Source organism: Macrobrachium nipponense, chromosome 7 (genome assembly GCF_015104395.2).
Source record: "Macrobrachium nipponense isolate FS-2020 chromosome 7, ASM1510439v2, whole genome shotgun sequence".
In the NCBI taxonomy this organism is placed as follows: Eukaryota; Metazoa; Arthropoda; class Malacostraca; order Decapoda; family Palaemonidae; genus Macrobrachium; species Macrobrachium nipponense.
In genome coordinates this window covers 100,483,573-100,503,897 of record NC_061109.1, presented here as the reverse complement: position 1 = coordinate 100,503,897, position 20,325 = coordinate 100,483,573, and the positions used below count along the sequence as shown (strand labels likewise).

The 20,325-nt window shown below is 41.9% G+C and overlaps 1 protein-coding gene across 1 annotated transcript in view; it reads left to right on the top strand.

Moving 5' to 3' along the window:
* The window catches only part of LOC135217660 (tRNA-dihydrouridine(20) synthase [NAD(P)+]-like), a 127,637-nt gene that overhangs the window by 92,264 nt on the left and 15,048 nt on the right, over positions 1-20,325 (top strand). The window contains exon 8 of the mRNA XM_064253627.1: positions 10,704-10,816. Within this exon, the coding sequence (XP_064109697.1) occupies positions 10,704-10,816 (113 nt within the window). The remainder of the gene's footprint in view (positions 1-10,703; positions 10,817-20,325) is intronic.

Here is a 20,325-nt window from a genome sequence, read left to right as displayed (position 1 = left end):
AGGAGAAATTGGATATCCAGCTCAAGCAGTGGACAGAATAGATGGGATGTGGATCTAGAACAAAGAACTTTTGAGAGTCTGTCCTGAAGAATGGCAAATCAACCATCTCAGGGGAAGTAATTTTGAGAGTCTGTCCTTAAGAACGGCAAATCAACCATCTGAGGGAAAGGGATAGAACAGTTCATATCATGGCAGAGACTACCATCTAAGAAGCTTTGGCAGGACATTCTTAGCCATCTGTCTGTAGAGGTCATGGATTACAGGCAACTCAACCTGTGCTTAGCTTCAGTGGTGTCTGAGGACCGTTTTATTTGGTAAAGATGGATGAAAAATTGTGTGATCCACTAAACATTGTTCTAACCAAGGAGAGAACCCTTACATGACACTAACTGCAGAATACTGCTCACTTCCTCCTTCATTAGGCTGAGGTTCACTTCACAGGCTAAAACATCTGTGCAGTCATTCAAAAAAAAGCCTCTTTCTCTCACATGAGCTACTGGATCTCCATCTTTGAAGGTTGGTGTTGTCTGAAGCAGCACTCAGCATCCAGCATAGATCTGTGCCATACAACCAGAAGGCGAAGGATGATCAGAGCTTGTAAACAGATGGAAGGGATTTCCTTGCTTGTGCGAGACTTTTTTTTTTTTTTTTTTGCAGGGTTATGCATGAGAGTTTGTCAGGAGAACCTCAGTGGGCATGTATCAGAAGTGGAAAGTCTTTTGTGGTTGATATTGTGGATGGATTCTCTCTCAGATCAGAGCCACTGTTCAACAAATCATGTAATTTCTCATCTATCTTTGCAAAGAAAAGTTTCCCTCTATTTCTTTGGTGAAATGCTACCGCTGAACCACCTATTCATATGAAACAAGCCCACAGAGGCCATTGACTTGAAATTCAAATTGCTATAAAATACATATGGTGTCCATTCAAAAGAAGTAACAGAATGTAATGGGAAATAGAAAGAGCTGAGAACAGGTAAGTTAACAATAAAGAGAAAAACATTCAAGTAAAATATATAAATAGAAGGAGAATTGTATTAGGGTAGTAATGAACTGCATCTTCGCTTGAACTTCTGGGTTGCTGTTCCACAGTCCAATGACATGAGAAAAAAAGGAGCTCTGGAACTGAGAAGTTCGACGTCGAGGCACATTAACTGCATATCGGTGCTGCCATTCAGCGAATCTTATTGCATGAAAATGGGAAAGAGTTCCATTTAAAATACAACTTATGAAAAACTGAACAAACATGAGACCATCCATTCATGATCCAAGTCATAACTGCTGATATGTATAGTAGGAAACAAACTACCATCATAAACTACTTTATCTAAAAGACATAAATCTATGGTAGAAGTAGACATCCTCGCTGAGGAACAGTATTCTAGTAAAGGAAGCACAAATGGCCCAAAACAGGTTGCATTGATTTTGTCACTGCTATAAATACTGTATATGAGGCCTTAAGAACTTTTGTGTGGCATTTGCTGAAACTTTCATTAGATATTTCTCAAAAGTAAGAGGTGAGTGAAAAGTTACACCTAGAATAGTTAAAGCTTCAGACTCATTCAGCAAAGTCCAATCCACCTGAAGGGGAGGATGGGGTGGGAAATCTGTACAAAATCTGCTAATCAATAGTGTTTTGCTTTACTGGAGTTCAGCCTCATACTCCACCAACTACATCATTCATTGATTTGGTCAGTGTCCTGATATGGGGCAGCTTCATTTGTCGTAAGTGGAGACTTTTACTACGCCCACAATTGTTGCATCATCAGCATACTGAACAATCTTGTTTTCCAGGCCAGCAACCATATCACTTATGCACTTAATTATCAGTGACCCAAGAACACTACCCTGTGGAACTCCAGACAATAGGTCATGGTTCACTGAAGATCCCATCAACAGCAACTTGCTGCTTGATACGTGTAATGAAATCTTGAAGTAGTCCTAAAACATATCCTCCCACTCCAAGATTCTGAAGTTTATAAATAACAAGCCTATGATTTACTCAATCAAAAGTAGCAATAAAATATATTTGAATTACTCTGCACACAAAACCCTCATCAAGTTTCTCTTGCAAGTAGCATGTCAAGTTTAAAAGAGCATCACAGGTACTTATTTGCTTCCTGTATGCATATTGACTATCAGCTAACAATCCTTTAGATCCCACATACTTACATAATGGCTTAAAAATAAGCTTTTCAGAAACTTTGGGAAGCACAGTGAGAATAGAAATTGGCCTGTAGTCACTGCCGTCTGCAGCATTGCCACTCTTTGGAACAGGCACTGTATTACTAAGTATGCACTAACCCAAAAAGATACTATGTCACCATAAAAATCTATAGAATCTACTAACCTTGGGAGACAACACACTAGAAACTTTTTTTTTTTTTTAACAAAGGGAAGAAAACGTCAGGATCTTCTCCACCCCAGCTACCAGGATTATCAAGAATTTCCTTAACATCCCTAGAGCAAACAGATTTTGTAAGAATAGGTTCATGATAACAAGTATCAGGGAGAGGGACATCCCCAGCTGATTACTTAGCTTCAGAAGCTCTATGAAGCAGTTCAGCCTGTTAGTAGTGGTGGAATGGAAGACAAGCCTTACCCAAGGATAGATGATGCCAATTTGGTCCACCACAGATGAGGCTGAGCAATTCCTTAAAATTTCCTTTTCAAGGAATTATTGTAATTTCTCTCATCTGTATGGTAAGTTCTATTTACAGCATGGCAAAACTCAACAAAAATTGTGTAATTATCATATGACCGATTTTGAGTTTCAGTTAATGGCGGTTTTCACTTATTGGCACACCCCCAGGAACTGAACCCCCGCCAATAACCGGAGACTCCCTGCACTAGTGGCATTAGGAATATTTTGATTGACAGATGTGTCCATCTCAATGACACAGTGATTAGAAATGCGTCTGTATTCCCAAACCTTAGACTTTTTGGTAGCTGGAACACCTGTGAGTATGTGGTCCAATCTGTTACTAGATATAAGCATGGGTTCCTCAATTAGCTGGACAAAAACAAAGGATACACAGAATTTAAGAGCAGACAGCCATGTTGATCAGTGAAATTTGAATTTAGTCACTCTCTGTGCTTTGCATTACAGAACTCTACAAGCAACATTTGAAACTTTTGAATCTTGTGACTGAGCCATACTAATCCTTTCCAAGAGACAGTCATATACACTATATATCATCATTGATATGTGGATTGCTGTAAACAGCAAATATGTAAACATTTTAGAATTACTGAAAATGTTAAAACAAAGAACTTATAAAAAACTTATACACAGGATGCCCACAGTACACTAAATTTATAGTCAGTATGTGACCCACTTTTTATACAGCATATGGCAGGAAAAGTACTTAAATAACAAAGGTGGCATGACCCAGGCCACATGGTTTAGGTAATGTCAGTGACTATGACGATGTAGTACTGGGAGTGCATGGTGATGGCTGTCAACCTTGGTACCCAAATTGAGGTGCAGCACTAGATCGTGGGGCATACAAGGGTCCCCCCCTAAAAAAAAATATATGTAGAAAATGTAATAATAATAATAATAATATGCTTTATTTCGGCTCGGGGCCATATACATTGAATATACAAAATACAGACAGTAGCATACACAATCTAGATACATGTGACATGATAAAATAGAAAAAGAAAATGAATAATCGGCACTTATCCACAAGGTAGCTGAGGTAGCATAAAAGCTAGTAATCATCATACTGGTAATAACAGTAATAATATTGGTGAGAAAAAAAAATATGCATTGAGAGTAATAACAGATGGTGCATATATTATATAACTCAAATTTCAACTAGAGACCTTAGGTGGTTACAGTAGTCAGGTCCAGAGGGCTTAATACATAAATTAAATGTAAATAAAACTTTAACTTGATAGTAAACACAGTAATAATGAAAAATTAAAATATCAGCAATAAATGTAATAATGACAAAAACTGCAGATGACATCTTGCCAATACAGAGATTAAGTCCTTTAGGGGACAAAGGCCTCATTTTCCCATCTTTCCACAATTTTGATTTTCTTCTTGCTTCACTCCTTAGGATGCTTTGTATGAGCGAGTTGCTGCTGTTTCTCACTCGGGTTACCAGACTGGACATTGTTCGCCTAACAATGATTTTTAAATTGTCCAGGTGGTTTTCTATGAACATCTGTGTGGCGGAGTGGTAGCGGGGAGTGTTTGTGAGGCGCCTCAGAATGTCATTGTGCACAACAGTGATGCGTCGCATCGTCTCTCGGGTATAGTTCGTCCAGAGGGAACACCCATAGATACTGTAGCAGTACGAGCGGAAGAGCAGCAGTTTCACGTCTCGGTGACAGAAGGCAAACCTCCTTGCAATCATGTTGCCCGCTGCACATAGTTTACGACGCCTCTGTTCAATGTCTGCCGTATCTTTTAGGTCGTCGGTGATAATGTGACCCAAGTACGGAAATTCGTGCACAAATTCCAGCCGATGGCTTCCGAGGAAAATTTGAGGTTCTGCAATATGCTTAAGCGATCTCGGGAGCAGCGACATGCACTGGGTCTTGGTTTCGTTGTAGATTATATCAAATTCCTCTGCATATTGGCGGCAAGTGTCGATGAGTCGTTGGAGACCTTGCACTGATGGGGAAATCAGAACCATATCGTCGGCGTAACAGAGGTTGTTTATAGTTGTTTCATTGACAGTGCATCCGATTGGGAGCGAGTTCAGTTTGACGTTCAAGGCATCTGTATACGTATTAAACAGGTATGGAGAGAGAATGCCCCCTTGCCGAAGCCCGTTTAGGGAGCCGAAGGTGTAAGATAATACGTTTCCCCATTTGACACAGAATTGCTGTGTGGAGAACCAGCAATGTAAAATGCCAATTAGATATAGGGGTGTGCCCCTTTTATGCAGCTTCAGGTAGTTTACTCTGTCAAATGCTTTTCTCACAAAACAAAGGAAAACAGGAGAGGCTGATGATAGGTAGTAGTTCAGCAATTCTTTCAGTATGTAGATGCAGGTGTCGGTTGAGTGGTTTGCTTTAAACCCGAACTGGTTGTCAGTGGTGTGTAGAAAGGGGAGAAGTCTCACTAGAAGAACAGACTCAAGTATCTTCGATGCGATCGTTGTGATTGCAATCGGCCGGTAGTTGCCAGGGTCAGCTGCATCCTTTAGCTTGTTTTTGATTAATGGTATCAAGTGAACTAAGAGTAGGGAGTCTGGAAGAAACCGGTGAATTATGCACGCATTGAATAGGGCAGCTAGCAAAATGTAAATTATCGGATGGCAGAGTTTGAAGGCCTCTGCAGGAAGACCATCACAGCCGGGCGATTTATTATTAGGTAGGCTGTTTATGGCATCGCTGATGTTACCTGGCGTAAAACGGTCTGCAAAATGAAATTGAATGTTGTCAGTAAGGAGGTTATCTACATCCCTTCGGAATCTTGATCATTTATGCAATTCAGGATAATGTTGAAGTGATCGCCCCACATACTTGCAATAGCTTCGTCTCCGACTGCTTCCCCTACTCTCTGTGATAGCTTTTTAGTTTTGGGATTTAAAGACTGGATATCTTTCCAAAGACAAGGATAATCACCAGATTCTAAGTTTCTAGACATTGCATCGGCTCTTAGTTGTTTTTCATATAACCTGCAGTGCTTAAGAGCAAGTTTGAACTGCGCTCTCGCCTGTCATTAGCAATGCAGTGTGCCCTTCCCTGGGCTACCATTTTGCCTCCACAGTAAAAACATTTCTCGTGAGTATGTATACAGATCTTTAACCAAGTCATTCCATCCAGGAATATTACGAGAATTACCTTGACGAAATCTGTAGGCAGTCCTGCCCGAAGCAAGCAAAGCGGAGATTATGTTTGAATAGAATTCATTCAGATCCCTCTTGTGGTGGTCATTTCTACAATTTGTGTTAGTACAAAGTAAGGCGTCTGCCGGTTGAACTATTGACCGCAACCTGGTTTCCGTGGTCGCTCTAAAGTATCTGGTTTTCTCTTGGTTTTTAAAATCCCAGTTTACCGCTGGTGGGCGATCAGTTAGGGGGTTCACGGTAGGGAGGGATGGGGTACTGAATGACACCTGTAATGGGATGTGATCGTAGCCCGTTGCAAGATCATAGCGAATATTGCAGGTCATAATAGAATCATGAAGTTGTGGGGATGTGATGCAGTGGTCCAGCCAGGAAGTTGTAATAGCGTCCGCTCTATTATGTACATATGAATAAGAGGAGGGAGGGAGGAGCATAACATCGCTAATTTGGAGAGCATGATTTTGACAGAGCGAGTAAGTTCATTATAAAATTGTTTTGTGGGGTGAGAATTAAGGTCCCCTATATACAAATATGATCAGCTGGAGAATCATGAATAATACTGTGTAACTCCCCTAGGATCATGCAGTAGTGATCAAAATTAATGTTATTTTCCCATGGCATATAAACATTGATAATTAGGATTTTAGAGTTCCCTACTGTCACTTGAAGCCCAAGCAATCTGTCACTCCTGTAGGTCATCACCTTTATCGTATTGTCTAACGATTTGTGCCACAGGAAAGAAAGGCCTCCTTTCGGGCGCGACCGGCTAGGATTTGATCTGTAACTTGCATCGATGAAGTCGAGAAGGTTCTGAAGTCTTCATGAATGAAGTCTTCATGAATTGAGTCGCATATGGCAAGGTCATGTGGCCAGAGGAGCGTTTCTTGCAATGCAATGATGCCTTTGAAATTTTTACAGAACATGTTTAGGAGAGGAATGTTCCGCTTGAGGCCAAAGATATTCCAAGAGATTATGTTTAATGTATCCATGGCTACTCACGAAGATGGGAGATGAATGCGCTGATCATTTGGGTGGATGGGGGGTTAGCCAGAGGGAGTGGGCAGTCACTCGCCGTGGGCGGTTGGCTGGCACTTGCGGTGGAAATGACCCTGGTTGGAGTGTCAGTAAGTTCCCCTGGGGGTGGTTGATCCCGCATTAGTCTGTATCTTGAAACTAATATATTAGGACCGAAATTCTCGCCTTTAAGAACTTCGAGGTGTTGAAATAGGCAGGTAATCCTGTAAGCCACTTTATGTTTAATCCTGCATGGGAGTTCGTGGGAGATGAGTGGGTCAGAGCCAGTGAGAAACTTGACTCTCTCCACTATGGCATCTAGCGTCACCGATGAGCGCAGATTGTGAATTACTATGTGACATCTCTTCTCATGTGTCGGGCGAGGTGAAACACGAATGTTGGGCTCCGCCGGTCCGGCGGCCACACGGGAGGTTCTTCTCTTCTTTCTGCTTGTTTGTATCTGCCAGCCGCCAGACCCCTCATGATCAGTTTCATCTGCATCTACGATGGGGGGTTTGGGGGGGAGAGATAGGGTGGGAGGATTACGAGGGCTAGTAATCATCACCGGAGATATATCTTCCACCGGAGGTACTGGGGAGGGAGAAGCGGTTGGGGGATCAACTGTCCCTCGGAACGGGGCACTTCCGTGTTGCTGGGAGGAAAGGCAAGAAAAAAACTGGATGCTGCATTCGTAGTAGTCTGGTGGCTATCAGTGCGATTGTCTATCGATCCCTGCACTCCTTTGATCGCATCCCAGATCCGTGTGAGATTATTTGTTTCCACAGTTTTAAGACAGTCTAGGGATTCCTGTAGTCCTTTGATCACGTCCCAGATTCTTGATAATTTATCATTTGTCTCCTCAATTTTTTCTGAGTTTTTTCCAATTATATCTGAGAGAGATTTTACTGTTTTGAAGGCATTTTCTGCCGTGTGGTACACCGCAGGTAGGCTTAGGTCAGCAGGGCCCTTTGGTGGCAGGTTGTAAGGGTCATCGGCGTAGATTTCCACCGAGCAGGTCCTTAGCCACTTAGTGATATACGATATTTTTTTGTGAGAGGACAAGTTCTTCGCAGATCGCTCCTTGAGAATGCTCTCTGGTATCAGATCTTTGCATTTCGTATATGCAACGTTGATTTCCTCATCGGAGAAGGCATCACTGACAGATTGTATAGCGGACTCGACGTCGGAACGGTTCGATTGGTATTGTAAGTAAAAAAGACAATTGTTCGCGAGTACAGAACTTGTGTGTGGGGCACAGGCACCGGTAGGTGCCAGGGTCACTTGCGCAACGGTTGGAGGTTGGTCGGGTGACATTTTTGCGGTAAGGGAGGGGTCAAGCACTAACACATACACTGCATTCTTTTACCCATTTCACAGGACCAATAGGCCTCGAGTAGCTGTGATTTGAAAGATTTCTAAGGCACTGATTGGAGCAGAGAGAATATTAGAATATCTGCTGTTGCACAACACTCTCCGGCTTACACGCCGGGTATTACGTGGAGACACTATTAACACATTGCTTACTATAAGAGGTATAATCACCAAGGGCGAAAAACCCTTCTTTTCTGTGAAGAAACGCGAGAGAGACCTCCAACACGTCCGCACCCCACTAAAGCAAAAGTTCTTAGTTACATGTGTGTCTTGCCACTGGAGCAGTTTTACAATTTTGTGCATGTTTGAACTTTAATGTAGGATGTAGGACATGTAGTAAGTAATTGTGATAATAAATGTGTGACTGTTCTACATTGTACTTAGATGGATATAGTGATGAATGACAGAAATAGGAAGAATCTTAAAAGTGAAGAAGGAAATTATTGTTGTTTTGACAATGACATGTATGACTGTATCACACTGTTACTGGGCTGTGTATCTTTGGTTCTGATATGTAAATAGGTCATGAGAGATGGTGGCTGGCAAAAGTAAAGGTTTTGTATATATGTTAACAATGAACTCAGAAATGTTCAGCTCCATATTCCTGTGTTCTTTTACTTAAATATATACGTATACTGTAGCCTGAATGAACACTGTTGCAATGCTTTGCTTCCTTCTATACCATGGGTTTAATGTCAGGAGTATTTTGTTAAAAATACCCTAGGAATAAGCCGCCAACTTAGGCTAAGCTCAGAGGATCCCCTGTGTGACAGCAGCCCACTCTTGGTTGACATAGGTGTCACATTGAAAATTCTTGAATGCATTGATATTTTAAAAGTAGTTTTTCATACTTTATGATGCACACATCACCAGACTTTCTGACTTTAAAACATACAGCCCTCATTGTATTTAAATTCTTACATGATTGTGAATTGTTTTTATGTGCCAGCTCAATATATCATGAAAAATTTTCACAGTGCACTATGCCAGTACTATTTAGAGTTGCCTTTGGTGTAGCAGGGGAGTTTTCTCTGGATCTTCATCAACAAAATATGATCTGTAGGTGCTGGTACAGTTACAAGGGCTACCAAACTCCCTTGCATTTATAACAGCTGAGGAGGAGGCTTTCTTCAGACTGATTAGAATCATTTAAAGTTCCTTAGCCCTCAGCTCATAGTTGTGATTATATATTGTACCCAGAAAAGATGCTGCAACATAGAAGGTATCCATTACATGCCTATGAGAGTTGGTAGAAATGTCGATCTGCAGCTGTTTCCTGTGAGTTACAAAGCCTATGGAAAAGGAGAAATCCATTCAAGTTTTTGAAATAGAATAATTATATCTTAGTTTAACCAGACCACTGAGCTGATTAACAGCTGGCTACCTAGCAATGAGACCAACAGCTTTTTGTGGGATCCGAACCACATTGTATTGATAATTGATTTTCTAATCACCAGGAACAAATTCCTCTGATTACACATTGGCAGAGCGGGGAATTTTTTTTAATACTGTCTTGCCATGGTGTTGTAACTTTTATATTTACAAATATACTTGATTTCCAATGTTATGGTTGCATTTTTTGTGCTGAAGTTGTTTTGCAGTCACTATAAATGTTTTATTCATCCAACCCCTTTATCTTTTAAAGATCTAAAGTAACTCCACATCTTTCAAAGAAGCGATATCCAAATGAACTTTTGTTGGGCAGTTTGTATGGTAATATCCAGAACAGAGGAAGCAGATAAATATAACCTATTTCACATCATGATTCAATACCAAATAATAGATCTTCAATAAACAATACTAGTCAACAATGGCTGCACTTGGAGATCAAATAAGCTAGTGTAAATTTTGATGTCATTTTATGTAAATAATATTTTTACTCATACCTATTCTCAGTGTTATAATTTTTATAAACTATATTATTATTCAGAATTGTCTTATATCCTGTTAAAACATTTGTGTGTGTCAAATATTCTGTTAAAACATTTGTGTATGTGTCAAATATTATGTTAAAACATTTGTGTATGTGTCAAATATTCTGTTAAAACATTTGTGTATGTGTCAATTTTCTTCATTATCAGTGACTGGCAGTCATGATGCCCGATAACCCTTAGTCACTAAATCAGTTGCCAAAGGCTGACAACATAACGAATCAATTTGGGTACTAGACCTTGTGGTGCAAAAGAATTGCTCACTTGTTAGAGATGGGCTTTCTTCTTCCTATGGCACAGATTTGTCAGGGAATCATCTATGATATTATATATATATATATATAATATATATATATATATATATATATATATATATAATATAGTAATTTATGATTCATTTAAGAGAAATAACTTTACTGTGTCAAAATTTTTATTCTCACAATAACATTACTCTTGCTTTGTATCTTTTAACCACACACAGTACAACAAGAAAAGGAATAGATTTACATAACATACCAGAAATGTAAAAGAGGATTTTGTCGGTCATCAAATTCTAATTTTAATCCATTTTTCAGACACATATATTCCGAAAAAACCTAACTGGGCCTGCATTTACCTGTGCTGTTCAAGATAAATTTTTTGGGGCTACTGTAGAGGTGGATGGTATCAAGTACTCTTCAACACTAAGGTTTGTGGAACCTTCAGAATATAGTTTTATTTAAGACACTTGAATTGAGTTTGCTAGATTATATGCTAGTGCAGAACCGATGGAATGATGGATGTAATGAGAAGAGAACTGCCTGGAGGTATTGCTGGTACAGTATTTGTTATGCCTGAACTAAAAGTTAAGATAGATGTAAGTGAACGTTACTGAAATTTTAATTAATAAAAGTGAATTTAATAACAAGCAAAAAAACATACAAAGGGAAAATGGATGAACTGTGGGTTGTGAGTGAAGATATGGGATTGTAAGATCCCAAGATGAGTTTATATACACAGCATGAAATATTTGTGGGTATAAAATGGTAGGAATAAAAATGAAAATAGTCAGCAGGCAGTGATATAAGGAAATATGTTAAGGGTTTAGTGGAAAAAATGGATTAAGTGAAATGCAATTGTACAACAAAAGAGAAGAGTCTATATAAGACTCAGAAGTCTGGAAAAACTAATCGTTATTATTATTATTATTTTTTTTTCTTTTTTTTTTTTTTTTTTTTTTTTTTTTATTTTTTTTTTTTTTTTTTTTTTTTTTTTTTTTTTTTTTTTTGCTCTATCACAGTCCTCCAATTCGACTGGGTGGTATTTATAGTGTGGGGTTCCGGGTTGCATCCTGCCTCCCTATGAGTCCTCACTTTTCTTACTATGTGTGCCGTTTCTAGGATCACACTCTTCTGCATGAGGCCCGGAGCTACTTCAGCCTCTAGTTTTTCTAGATTCCTTTTCAGGGATCTTGGGATCGTGCCTAGTGCTCCTATGATTATGGGTATGATTTCCACTGGCATACCCCATATCCTTCTTATTTCTATTTTCAGATCTTGATACTTATCCATTTTTTCCCTCTCTTTCTCTTCAACTCTGGTGTCCCATGGTATTGCGACATCAATGAGTGATACTTTCTTCTTGACTTTGTCAATCAACGTCACGTCTGGTCTGTTTGCACGTATCACCCTATCCGTCCTGATACCATAGTCCCAGAGGATCTTTGCGTGATCGTTTTCTATCACTCCCTCAGGTTGGTGCTCGTACCACTTATTACTGCAAGGTAGCTGATGTTTCTTGCACAGGCTCCAGTGGAGGGCTTTTGCCACTGAATCATGCCTCTTTTTGTACTGGTTCTGTGCAAGTGCTGGGCATTCTCTTGCTATGTGGTTTATGGTTTCATTTTTCGTATTGCACTTCCTACATATGGGAGAGATGTTATTTCCGTCTATCATTCTTTGAACATATCTGGTTCTTAGGGCCTGATCTTGTGCCGCTGTTATCATTCCTTCAGTTTCCTTCTTTAGCTCTCCCCTCTGTAGCCATTGCCATGTGTCATCGCTGGCTAGTTCTTTAGTCTGTCTCATGTATTGTCCGTGCATTGGTTTGTTGTGCCAGTCCTCTGTTTTGTCTGTCATTCTCCTGTCTCTGTATATTTCTGGGTCTTCGTCTACTTTTATTAGTCCTTCTTCCCATGCACTCTTTAGCCACTCGTCTTCACTGGTTTTCAGATATTGCCCCAGTGCTCTGTTCTCGGTGTTGACACAGTCCTCTATACTTAGTAGTCCTCTCCCTCCTTCCTTTCGTGTTATGTATAGTCTGTCCGTATTTGCTATTAGTAGTAGTAGTAGTAGTAGTAGTAGTAGTAGTGTAGTAGTAGTAGTAGTAGCATTAAATATTATAGCTGTTTCAATGGCATTAAATTTATATAGAATCTTCTCAATTTTTCTTCTTATTATCTTTTTCTCAACAGCATGTAGCTGGTGTATCAGGTTTCCTAAGGACATGTAAAGATTTCAGTTGTCTTAGGTTTATTTCCTCTGACGTGTCGACAGTGCACAGGCAGTCATCTCTGAGAGTATACAACAAAGTGAATTAAGATACTTGTTTACATGTATTTAAAGCCGGCAGGGTGTGTACAATCAATGGATAAGTCAGTAAGCAGGGATTTTAATTGGTCGTTGGATGGTGACAAATCTGTCCCTGAGGCATTGAGATCTTCTAGATCCGTCCGGGGTTGTTGGCGTGGGTTGGGTGTTGGTTGGGGTACCTACCACCTGGGTGGTTGGTACTATAAGCCGTCCAGGTGACATGTCATCCTCTCTCTCTCTCTCTCTCTCTCTCTCTCTCTCTCTCTCTCGACAGTATATGGAGTCAGTTGGTTTCTTGTATTTTTTTTTATGATGGTAGGAAGAAATTCTGTTTTCACTTATATAACTTACCCGGTGGTTACATCTAGATCTAGCTGTCGTCTCCTGACGTCACGGCAGAATTTGAAATTCGCGGTAGCGCTAATGGTTTGACAGGTGATCCCTCTACTCCCGCCCTCTACTGGGTACCAGGAACCATTCCAACAATAAATCAGAAGTTTCCTGCCGTCGGAACCGATAACACGGTTCCTCTGCTGGTTGGAATTTGGATTTGATCATCTTGGTTTTCTCCTTTTGGTGATGTACCTTGAGTTTACTGATCTTTTTGCTAGTGCTATAGTTATTTTGGTTTTGATATTGTTGTCCTTTTTAGGAATTATTTTGATTTTTTCACGATGTCTGACACCGGCTCTATTCAGTATAGGGTGTGTAGTAGTGGGTGTAAGACTAGACTTCTTAAAGCTTCACTTGATCCTCATTCTACTTGTGTTAGCTGTAGGGGACGTGAATGTTCTTTTGAGAATACGTGTGAAGAATGTAAGTCTCAAATATCTCAGGAGTGGAAGGCACTGGAAAAGTATATGAGAAAGTTAGAAAAAGATAGAATCAGAAAGGCTTCACAGAGATCTTCTTCTAAGTCAGTGAGTAGCCAGGATATTCCTCTGAATTCTGTTAATCCTGTTCCTATCAACCCCGTAGTTGTTTCTCCTGCCCTCGACTCTGTATCTCCCGATCCCGATCCCGTGTCAGTATTACGAGCCAATATGGACTCGAAATTTGTCTCTTTCCTCACCACTATGCAGAAAATAGGTGAGACAGTGCAAGAAGTGGTAGTTAAGTGTGATAAGTTACTTAGTGCAAGTGTAGTGGAGGAGGTGGCTGTTCGGCCCGTTCGTTCTCCTAGGTCTAGGCCCCTGTCAAACTCCCCAGATCCTGGGAGGAGGCATGCCGAAAACCGAAGGGAGGCGAGCGGGATCTGCTCCCGAGCAGTCGCCCCCTCAAGCAATCCTGTAGCCGTATCCCAGGATGCTGTCACTCACCATTGGAAAGGTAAAGGTGTTGCGAGGAAGTGTTTTTCATCAAGCGACTCTAAGTTCAGATGTTTCCTCTTATAGAGGTTGGCGTCATAAGACTTCTAGACCGCTGAAAAGGTCTCGCGATGTTTCGCCTGCTGCGGTTCCCAAGAAGGTGGCTGCTGCCGAACCTTCTTGTAGTTTTTGAGAGGAGCCTGAAGCCTTTTCTCCGGCGGTTTCGATTTATCGCCCTTCTCTCATAGAAGTGGAGAAGCCGAACACGCACACTCCTTCGGAGCCTTCTCCAGAGCCTCCTCAAGCGATAACTCCTGCGGCTCCAGACGTGTTTGTGGCTCATCCTTCTACTCCTCCCGCGCCTTCTACGTCGGTGGATCCTCAACCTTCGGTGTTTGAACAGATGAATGCCAAGTTAGGCAGTATTTTGGAGCTTTTTGGCAAGTCTCTTTCGTCCCCGAATGCGCTCCCGACCGCCTTACATCTTCCGCAGACTACTGTGCAGTCCTCTTCACAGGCTCCTTTTCAGTCGCCTCTTCAGGCTCAGACTCTCCATGTGACTCCTCTTCAGAGCCGATTCAGGCGCCTGGTCAGACTCCTTTCCTGACTCCGTCTATGGCGCCACGTCAGGCTCTCGCTCGAGCGCCACCTCAGCCGCCACCTCAGCCGCCCGGATTTGTCTCAGTACAGGCTCAGACGTCTTCTGCTTTCTCGCACCCGCCTCGGGCGCATTATGGTGTGACTTCGCCGAACAGGATTCCTCTTCAGATGGAATGTTCTCCAGTTTCGTCGAAGGAAGCTTCGGATTTGGAAGAAGAAGGAGAAGTACTTACAGAAAAAGACAAGCATTTGTCGGGGTATAAGCTCCTTTTACGATCCTTCGTTGACAACTTTGGAGATTCTTTTGCGCCTTCCGTTCCAGTTTCTCCTAGTTCGCAGTGGAAAAAGGACAGTAAGCCTGACGCCTCATCCTCGTTCATGCGTCTCGTCCTCTCGATTTCGGCTAAGAAGGCTATCAAGAAAGTTAACGCTTGGCTTTTGGAGAAGAGGGAACAGGGGAAAAATGTTTTCTGTCTTCCCCCTTCGAGACTTTCGTCAAGGAGCCGTGTCTGGTATGACACTGGAGAAGTTTTTTCCCTGGGTGTGACTGCCTCCGCTCAGGGAGACTTTTCTAGTCTCGTGGACTCTTCTCGTAGATCAGCCCTTAATACTGCTAAGATTTTCTTTTCGGCAAATGAACTGGATCATCTTTGCAAGAGTGTTTTCCGTGTTTTTGAAGTTGTTAGCTTCCTAGATTGGGCCATTGCTTCGCTGGCCAGGAAAGTCAAGTCATTTGGACTTTCGGAGGAGCAGTTGAAGGATTTTGCCTCTGTACTGGATTGTATCGATAAAGGCATCTGTGATGGAGCTTCGGAGCTAGCTGCCATTTTTGCCTCTGGAGTGTTGAAGAAGAGACAGATTTGGTGCTCCTTCTTGTCGAAAGGGGTCTCATCGAACCAGAAGTCTGCCTTGCTCTTCTCTCCTTTGGACAAGAAGCACCTTTTTCCGCAAGACATTGTGAGCGAGATCGCTTAATCTTTAACACAGAAAGCGACCCAGGATCTTTTATCGCAGTCAGTGAAGAAGCCCAGGAAGATAGCTCCGGTTCTTTCTGCTTCTTGGAGTGCTCCCTCCACAGAAGCTCCTAAACCATTTCGAGGGAGAGCTCCCGTTCGATCTTTCTCCAGGTTTCGTGGGAGAGGTAGAGCCTCGTCTAAAACCACTCCCTCTTCCATCAAGAAGTAGGCCCGTAGTACTCCACACAGCAGTAGGAGCCAGATTACACCTTTTCTGGCAGACCTGGTTTCATCTCGGAGCGGATCCTTGGACGGTCCAGGTCCTGAAGGAAGGATACACCATTCCGTTCATCAAGCACCCCCCTCTCACAGAATTTCCTGTGAATTTATCAGCTTACTCGGAGAACTCCGAAAAATTTGCCGCCCTCCATCAAGAAGTTCTCGCCTTATTGGCAAAGAGGGCCATAGAGTTAGTGGACTCTCCGCAGGAACCAGGATTTTACAATCGCCTTTTCCTGGTAAAGAAGGCCACTGGGGGTTGGAGACCGGTGTTAGACGTCAGTGCCCTGAACGTCTTTGTCCTGAAGACCAAGTTTTCTATGGAAACGACCCAGTCGGTATTAGCAGCGCTTCATCCTGGAGATTGGATGGTTTCCATAGACCTTCAGGACGCCTATTTTCATATTCCGATTCATTCGGAATCGAGAAGATTCCTGAGATTCGTGTTCCAGGGCCGCATTTATCAGTTCAGGGCCCTCTGCTTCGGCCTGTCGACAGCTCCACAAGTGTTCACCAGAGTTCTGTCGTCAGTAGCAAAGTGGCTTCATCTGGACGGGATACGAATCTCCATGTATCTAGACGATTGGCTTCTCAGGGCAAGTTCCAGAAAGTGTGTGGAGGACCTACAAAAGACTTTAAGGCTGACGGACAGCCTAGGTTTGTTAGTAAACAAGGACAAGTCGTGTCTCACTCCTTCTCAGGAGTTAGTTTATTTAGGAGTGAGACTGAATTCAGTTCTTTTTCAGGCTTTTCCGTCTCTCCAAAGGATCGACTCTTGCCTGAACAAGATAGACGAATTTCTCGTCAGACAAACTTGCTCGGCGAATCAGTGGATGAGCCTTTTAGGAACCTTGGCCTCAATAGAACAATTTGTTAGTCTGGGCAGGCTCAACATGAGACCACTTCAATTTTACTTGAAACAGAAGTGGTAAAGGAAGAAGTTCCCAGACTCCTTCGTGTTCCCCATCTCGGAATCAAGCAGGACTCCTTCGTGTTCCCCATCTCGGAATCAAGCAGGACCTCCTTTGGTGGAAATCAGAAGGAAGGCTAGAGGAAGGCTTGTCTCTAAGCCAGTTGAGCCCCAACCTTACGCTCTTGTCAGACGCATCGGACAAAGGGTGGGGAGCTACTCTGGGGAGAAAGGAAGTGTCGGGACTTTGGCAGATTCATCAGAGAAGCTGGCACATAAATCTAAAAGAGTTGAAGGCGATTCATTTGGCTCTAATGCACTTCCAGACAGAGGTAAGAGGGAAAGTAGTGCTGGTTCAAGCAGACAACACCACGGCTCTCTCTTACATAAAAAAACAGGGGGGGACACACTCGTTCTCTCTGTGCGAGGCATCGAGAGACCTACTCATTTGGGCGAAAGAGAACAAGGTTGTCTTGAGCACAAGATTTATTCAAGGCTCGAAGAATGTAAAGGCGGACATTCTCAGCAGGAGAGGACAAGTCCTCTCCACAGAGTGGACTCTACATCCTTAAATATGCAAGAAGCTTTGGGGGATTTGGGGATGTCCTCAGTTGGATCTCTTCACCACGAACAAGACAGCTCGTCTACCACTGTATTGCTCCCCAGTTCCAGACGAGGAGGCGTTTACAGTGGATGCCATGCTTCTGGACTGGTCAAATCTGGATCTTTATGCCTTTCTGCCTTTCAAAATGCTAAGACTAGTTCTGGCAAAGTTCAGAGGTCATCAGAACGTCAGGATGACTGATAGCCCCCTTTTGGCCGGCCAGGGAATGGTTTCCGGACCTACTACAGCTGTTGACGGACTTTCCGAGAGAGTTACCGTTAAGGAAGGATCTACTCAGACAGCCCCACTTTCTGAGGTTCCATCACAACTTGTCCGCTCTTCGACTAGTTGCCTTCAGACTGTCGAGCATCTCCTCAGAAAGAGAGGATTTTCAAAGAGAGCTTCAAGGGCTATTGCTAGACCCAGAAGAGAATCCTCTGATCGAGTGTACCAAGCTAAGTGGGTCCAATTCAGAGCTTGGTGCAAAGAAGAAGGAATTTTGTCTTCTAAGACCTCTATAGCTCAGTTAGCTAACTTCCTTCTTTTTCTTCGTGAGAATAAGAAGCTTTCTACCCAGACGATTAGAGGTTATAGAGCTATGTTGTCTTCTGTGTTCAGACATTGAGGATTAGACATTTCTAATAATCAAGACCTCTCAGACCTGATTCGTTCCTTTGATACGACCAAGACAAAGGAGTCAAGAACAGTAGCTTGGAACCTGGATGTAGTTCTTAAATGGCTGATGTCAGATAGATTCGAACCGATCTCCTCTAGTTCTTTTAGAGATCTGACTAGGAAGACACTTTTTCTTTGTGCTTTAGCATCAGCTAGAACAGGGGTCTCCAAACTTTTCAATGAAAGGGCCACGTTATATATTTCCCACATTTATGCGGACCAAAGGAAAAAAAAGAAAAAAACTAATCAGTGCCAGTTATTTAATTTCCTCAAATATTTGAGTAAAACATGGAAAAATTAAAACATATCTTGTTGGAAAAAAATCAGGGTAAACTAAATAGATTCCTGCCCTTAGTTTTATGCAGCCAAATTAGTGTGACGAATGATACTGACGTTTTGACTTCAAAATTTTATTGAAATCAGGTTCCAGATTAGATGAGCCAATTGTAAGAATTGATTTCAAATGATCATCAGACAAATTTGCTCAATAGTTAGATTTCACATACTTCATTTTGGATAATGTTTGTTCACACAAGTATGTTGTACCAAAAATGGACACAATTTTACTTTCTGCATGAAATTTTTCACAACATTGAAAATGAGCAAAATTCTTAACTTTCACCTGACCTTCAAGTAGCGCAAGTTTTGTTCTGAATGCCTTGACATGAACAAAGTAGCCACTGATCAAATTTGTTTTGCCATGCAACTTCAGATTCAATTGATTCATATGACCTGCCATATCTGCAAAAAATGCCAATTTCCAATTCCATTCACATTGTGATAATAATGGCTGAGGTTTATTTTTCTCTGTGAGAAATAAATCAATTTCTAATCTGAGCTCAAAGAAATGAAGTAAAACCTTTCCACAACTAAGCCATTTAACGGCTTTGAATAATTCAGCGATGCCAGTCGTGCGATAATAATTTTTTCAAGGCCACCACACAGGTATTTGTTTGGCGGGCCGGATGAAATTATGTGGCGGGCCGGATGTGGCCCGCGGGCCATAGTTTGGAGAACCCTGAGCTAGAAGAATCAGTGAGCTGCATGCTATTGATAAGAGAGTTGGATTTGCTAAGGGCAATGCCATTTGCTCATCAATGCTGGGTTTTTTGGCTAAGAATGAAAATCCCTCACGTCCTTGGCCTCGTTCTTTCTCTATAAAGAACATTTCGGAGTTAGTGGCGCCTAATGAGCCTGAATGTCTTCTCTGTCCAGTGAGAGCACTTAGACATTATGTGCAAAGGACCAAAGGTATAAGAGGTAAGAATGATAACCTGTGGTGTTCAGTGAAAGATCCTTCTCGTCCTCTTTCTAAAAATGCGCTCTCCTTCTTTTTAAGGAATTTGATTTCTGAGGCACACGGACAATGTCAGGACTCAGATATCAAAGTGTTTAGAGTCAAAGCTCATGAAATTAGAGCAGTGTCTACGTCTATGGCCTTTAGACGTAATCTGTCTTTGAAAGACATTATTAAATCTACATATTGGAGAAGCAATTCTGACAGATTTGCAAACCACATATGAAAATTGCAGTACATTGGGGCCATTCATTGTGACTGACACGGTATTGGGTGAGGGAGAGAAGGATGTATCCCATCCTCACTAACTTTTCTCCTTGATTATGGTTTTGTATTTTTAAGGTTGTCTGAAGATACAGGGAGTTTTTTGAGTATCTTTCAGTCTTTTAATGCCTTGGTGTATTTCTTAACCGGTTGTGGTGATCCCTCGTTTTTCATTGTATTTTGTTGTGATTTGTACTGCACCCTGAGCAGGGGGATTATAGTCTTGTCCATTATGGTCACATCCTCAACGGCAAGTACTTATTATTGTGTCCGGCACACGGATCCATATATCCTGTCGGTACAATAAAGGCCAGCAGACTACAGAGGCAGTAACCACTGAGTCAGCAGTCTTTAAAGGTAAGGAACCTATATCTTCGGATAATTCCAACAGTTGTTATTTTAGCTGCCATTGTCCCACCACCTAAATGTGTCAATCAGCTAGATGTAACCACCGGGTAAGTTATGTAAGTGAAAATGACATTTTTATAATAATATAAAGTTTCACTTATACTTACCCGGTGGTTACATCTAGATCTAGCGCTGTCGTCTCCTGACGTCACGGCAGAATTTGAAATTCGCGGTAGCGCTAATGGTTTGACAGGTGATCCCTCTACTCCTGCCCTCTACCGGGTACCAGGAACCATTCCAACAATAAATCAGAAGTTTCATGCCTACCTGTCCATATGAGGGGAGGAGGGCGGGCTTCGTTATGTAACCACCGGGTAAGTATAAGTG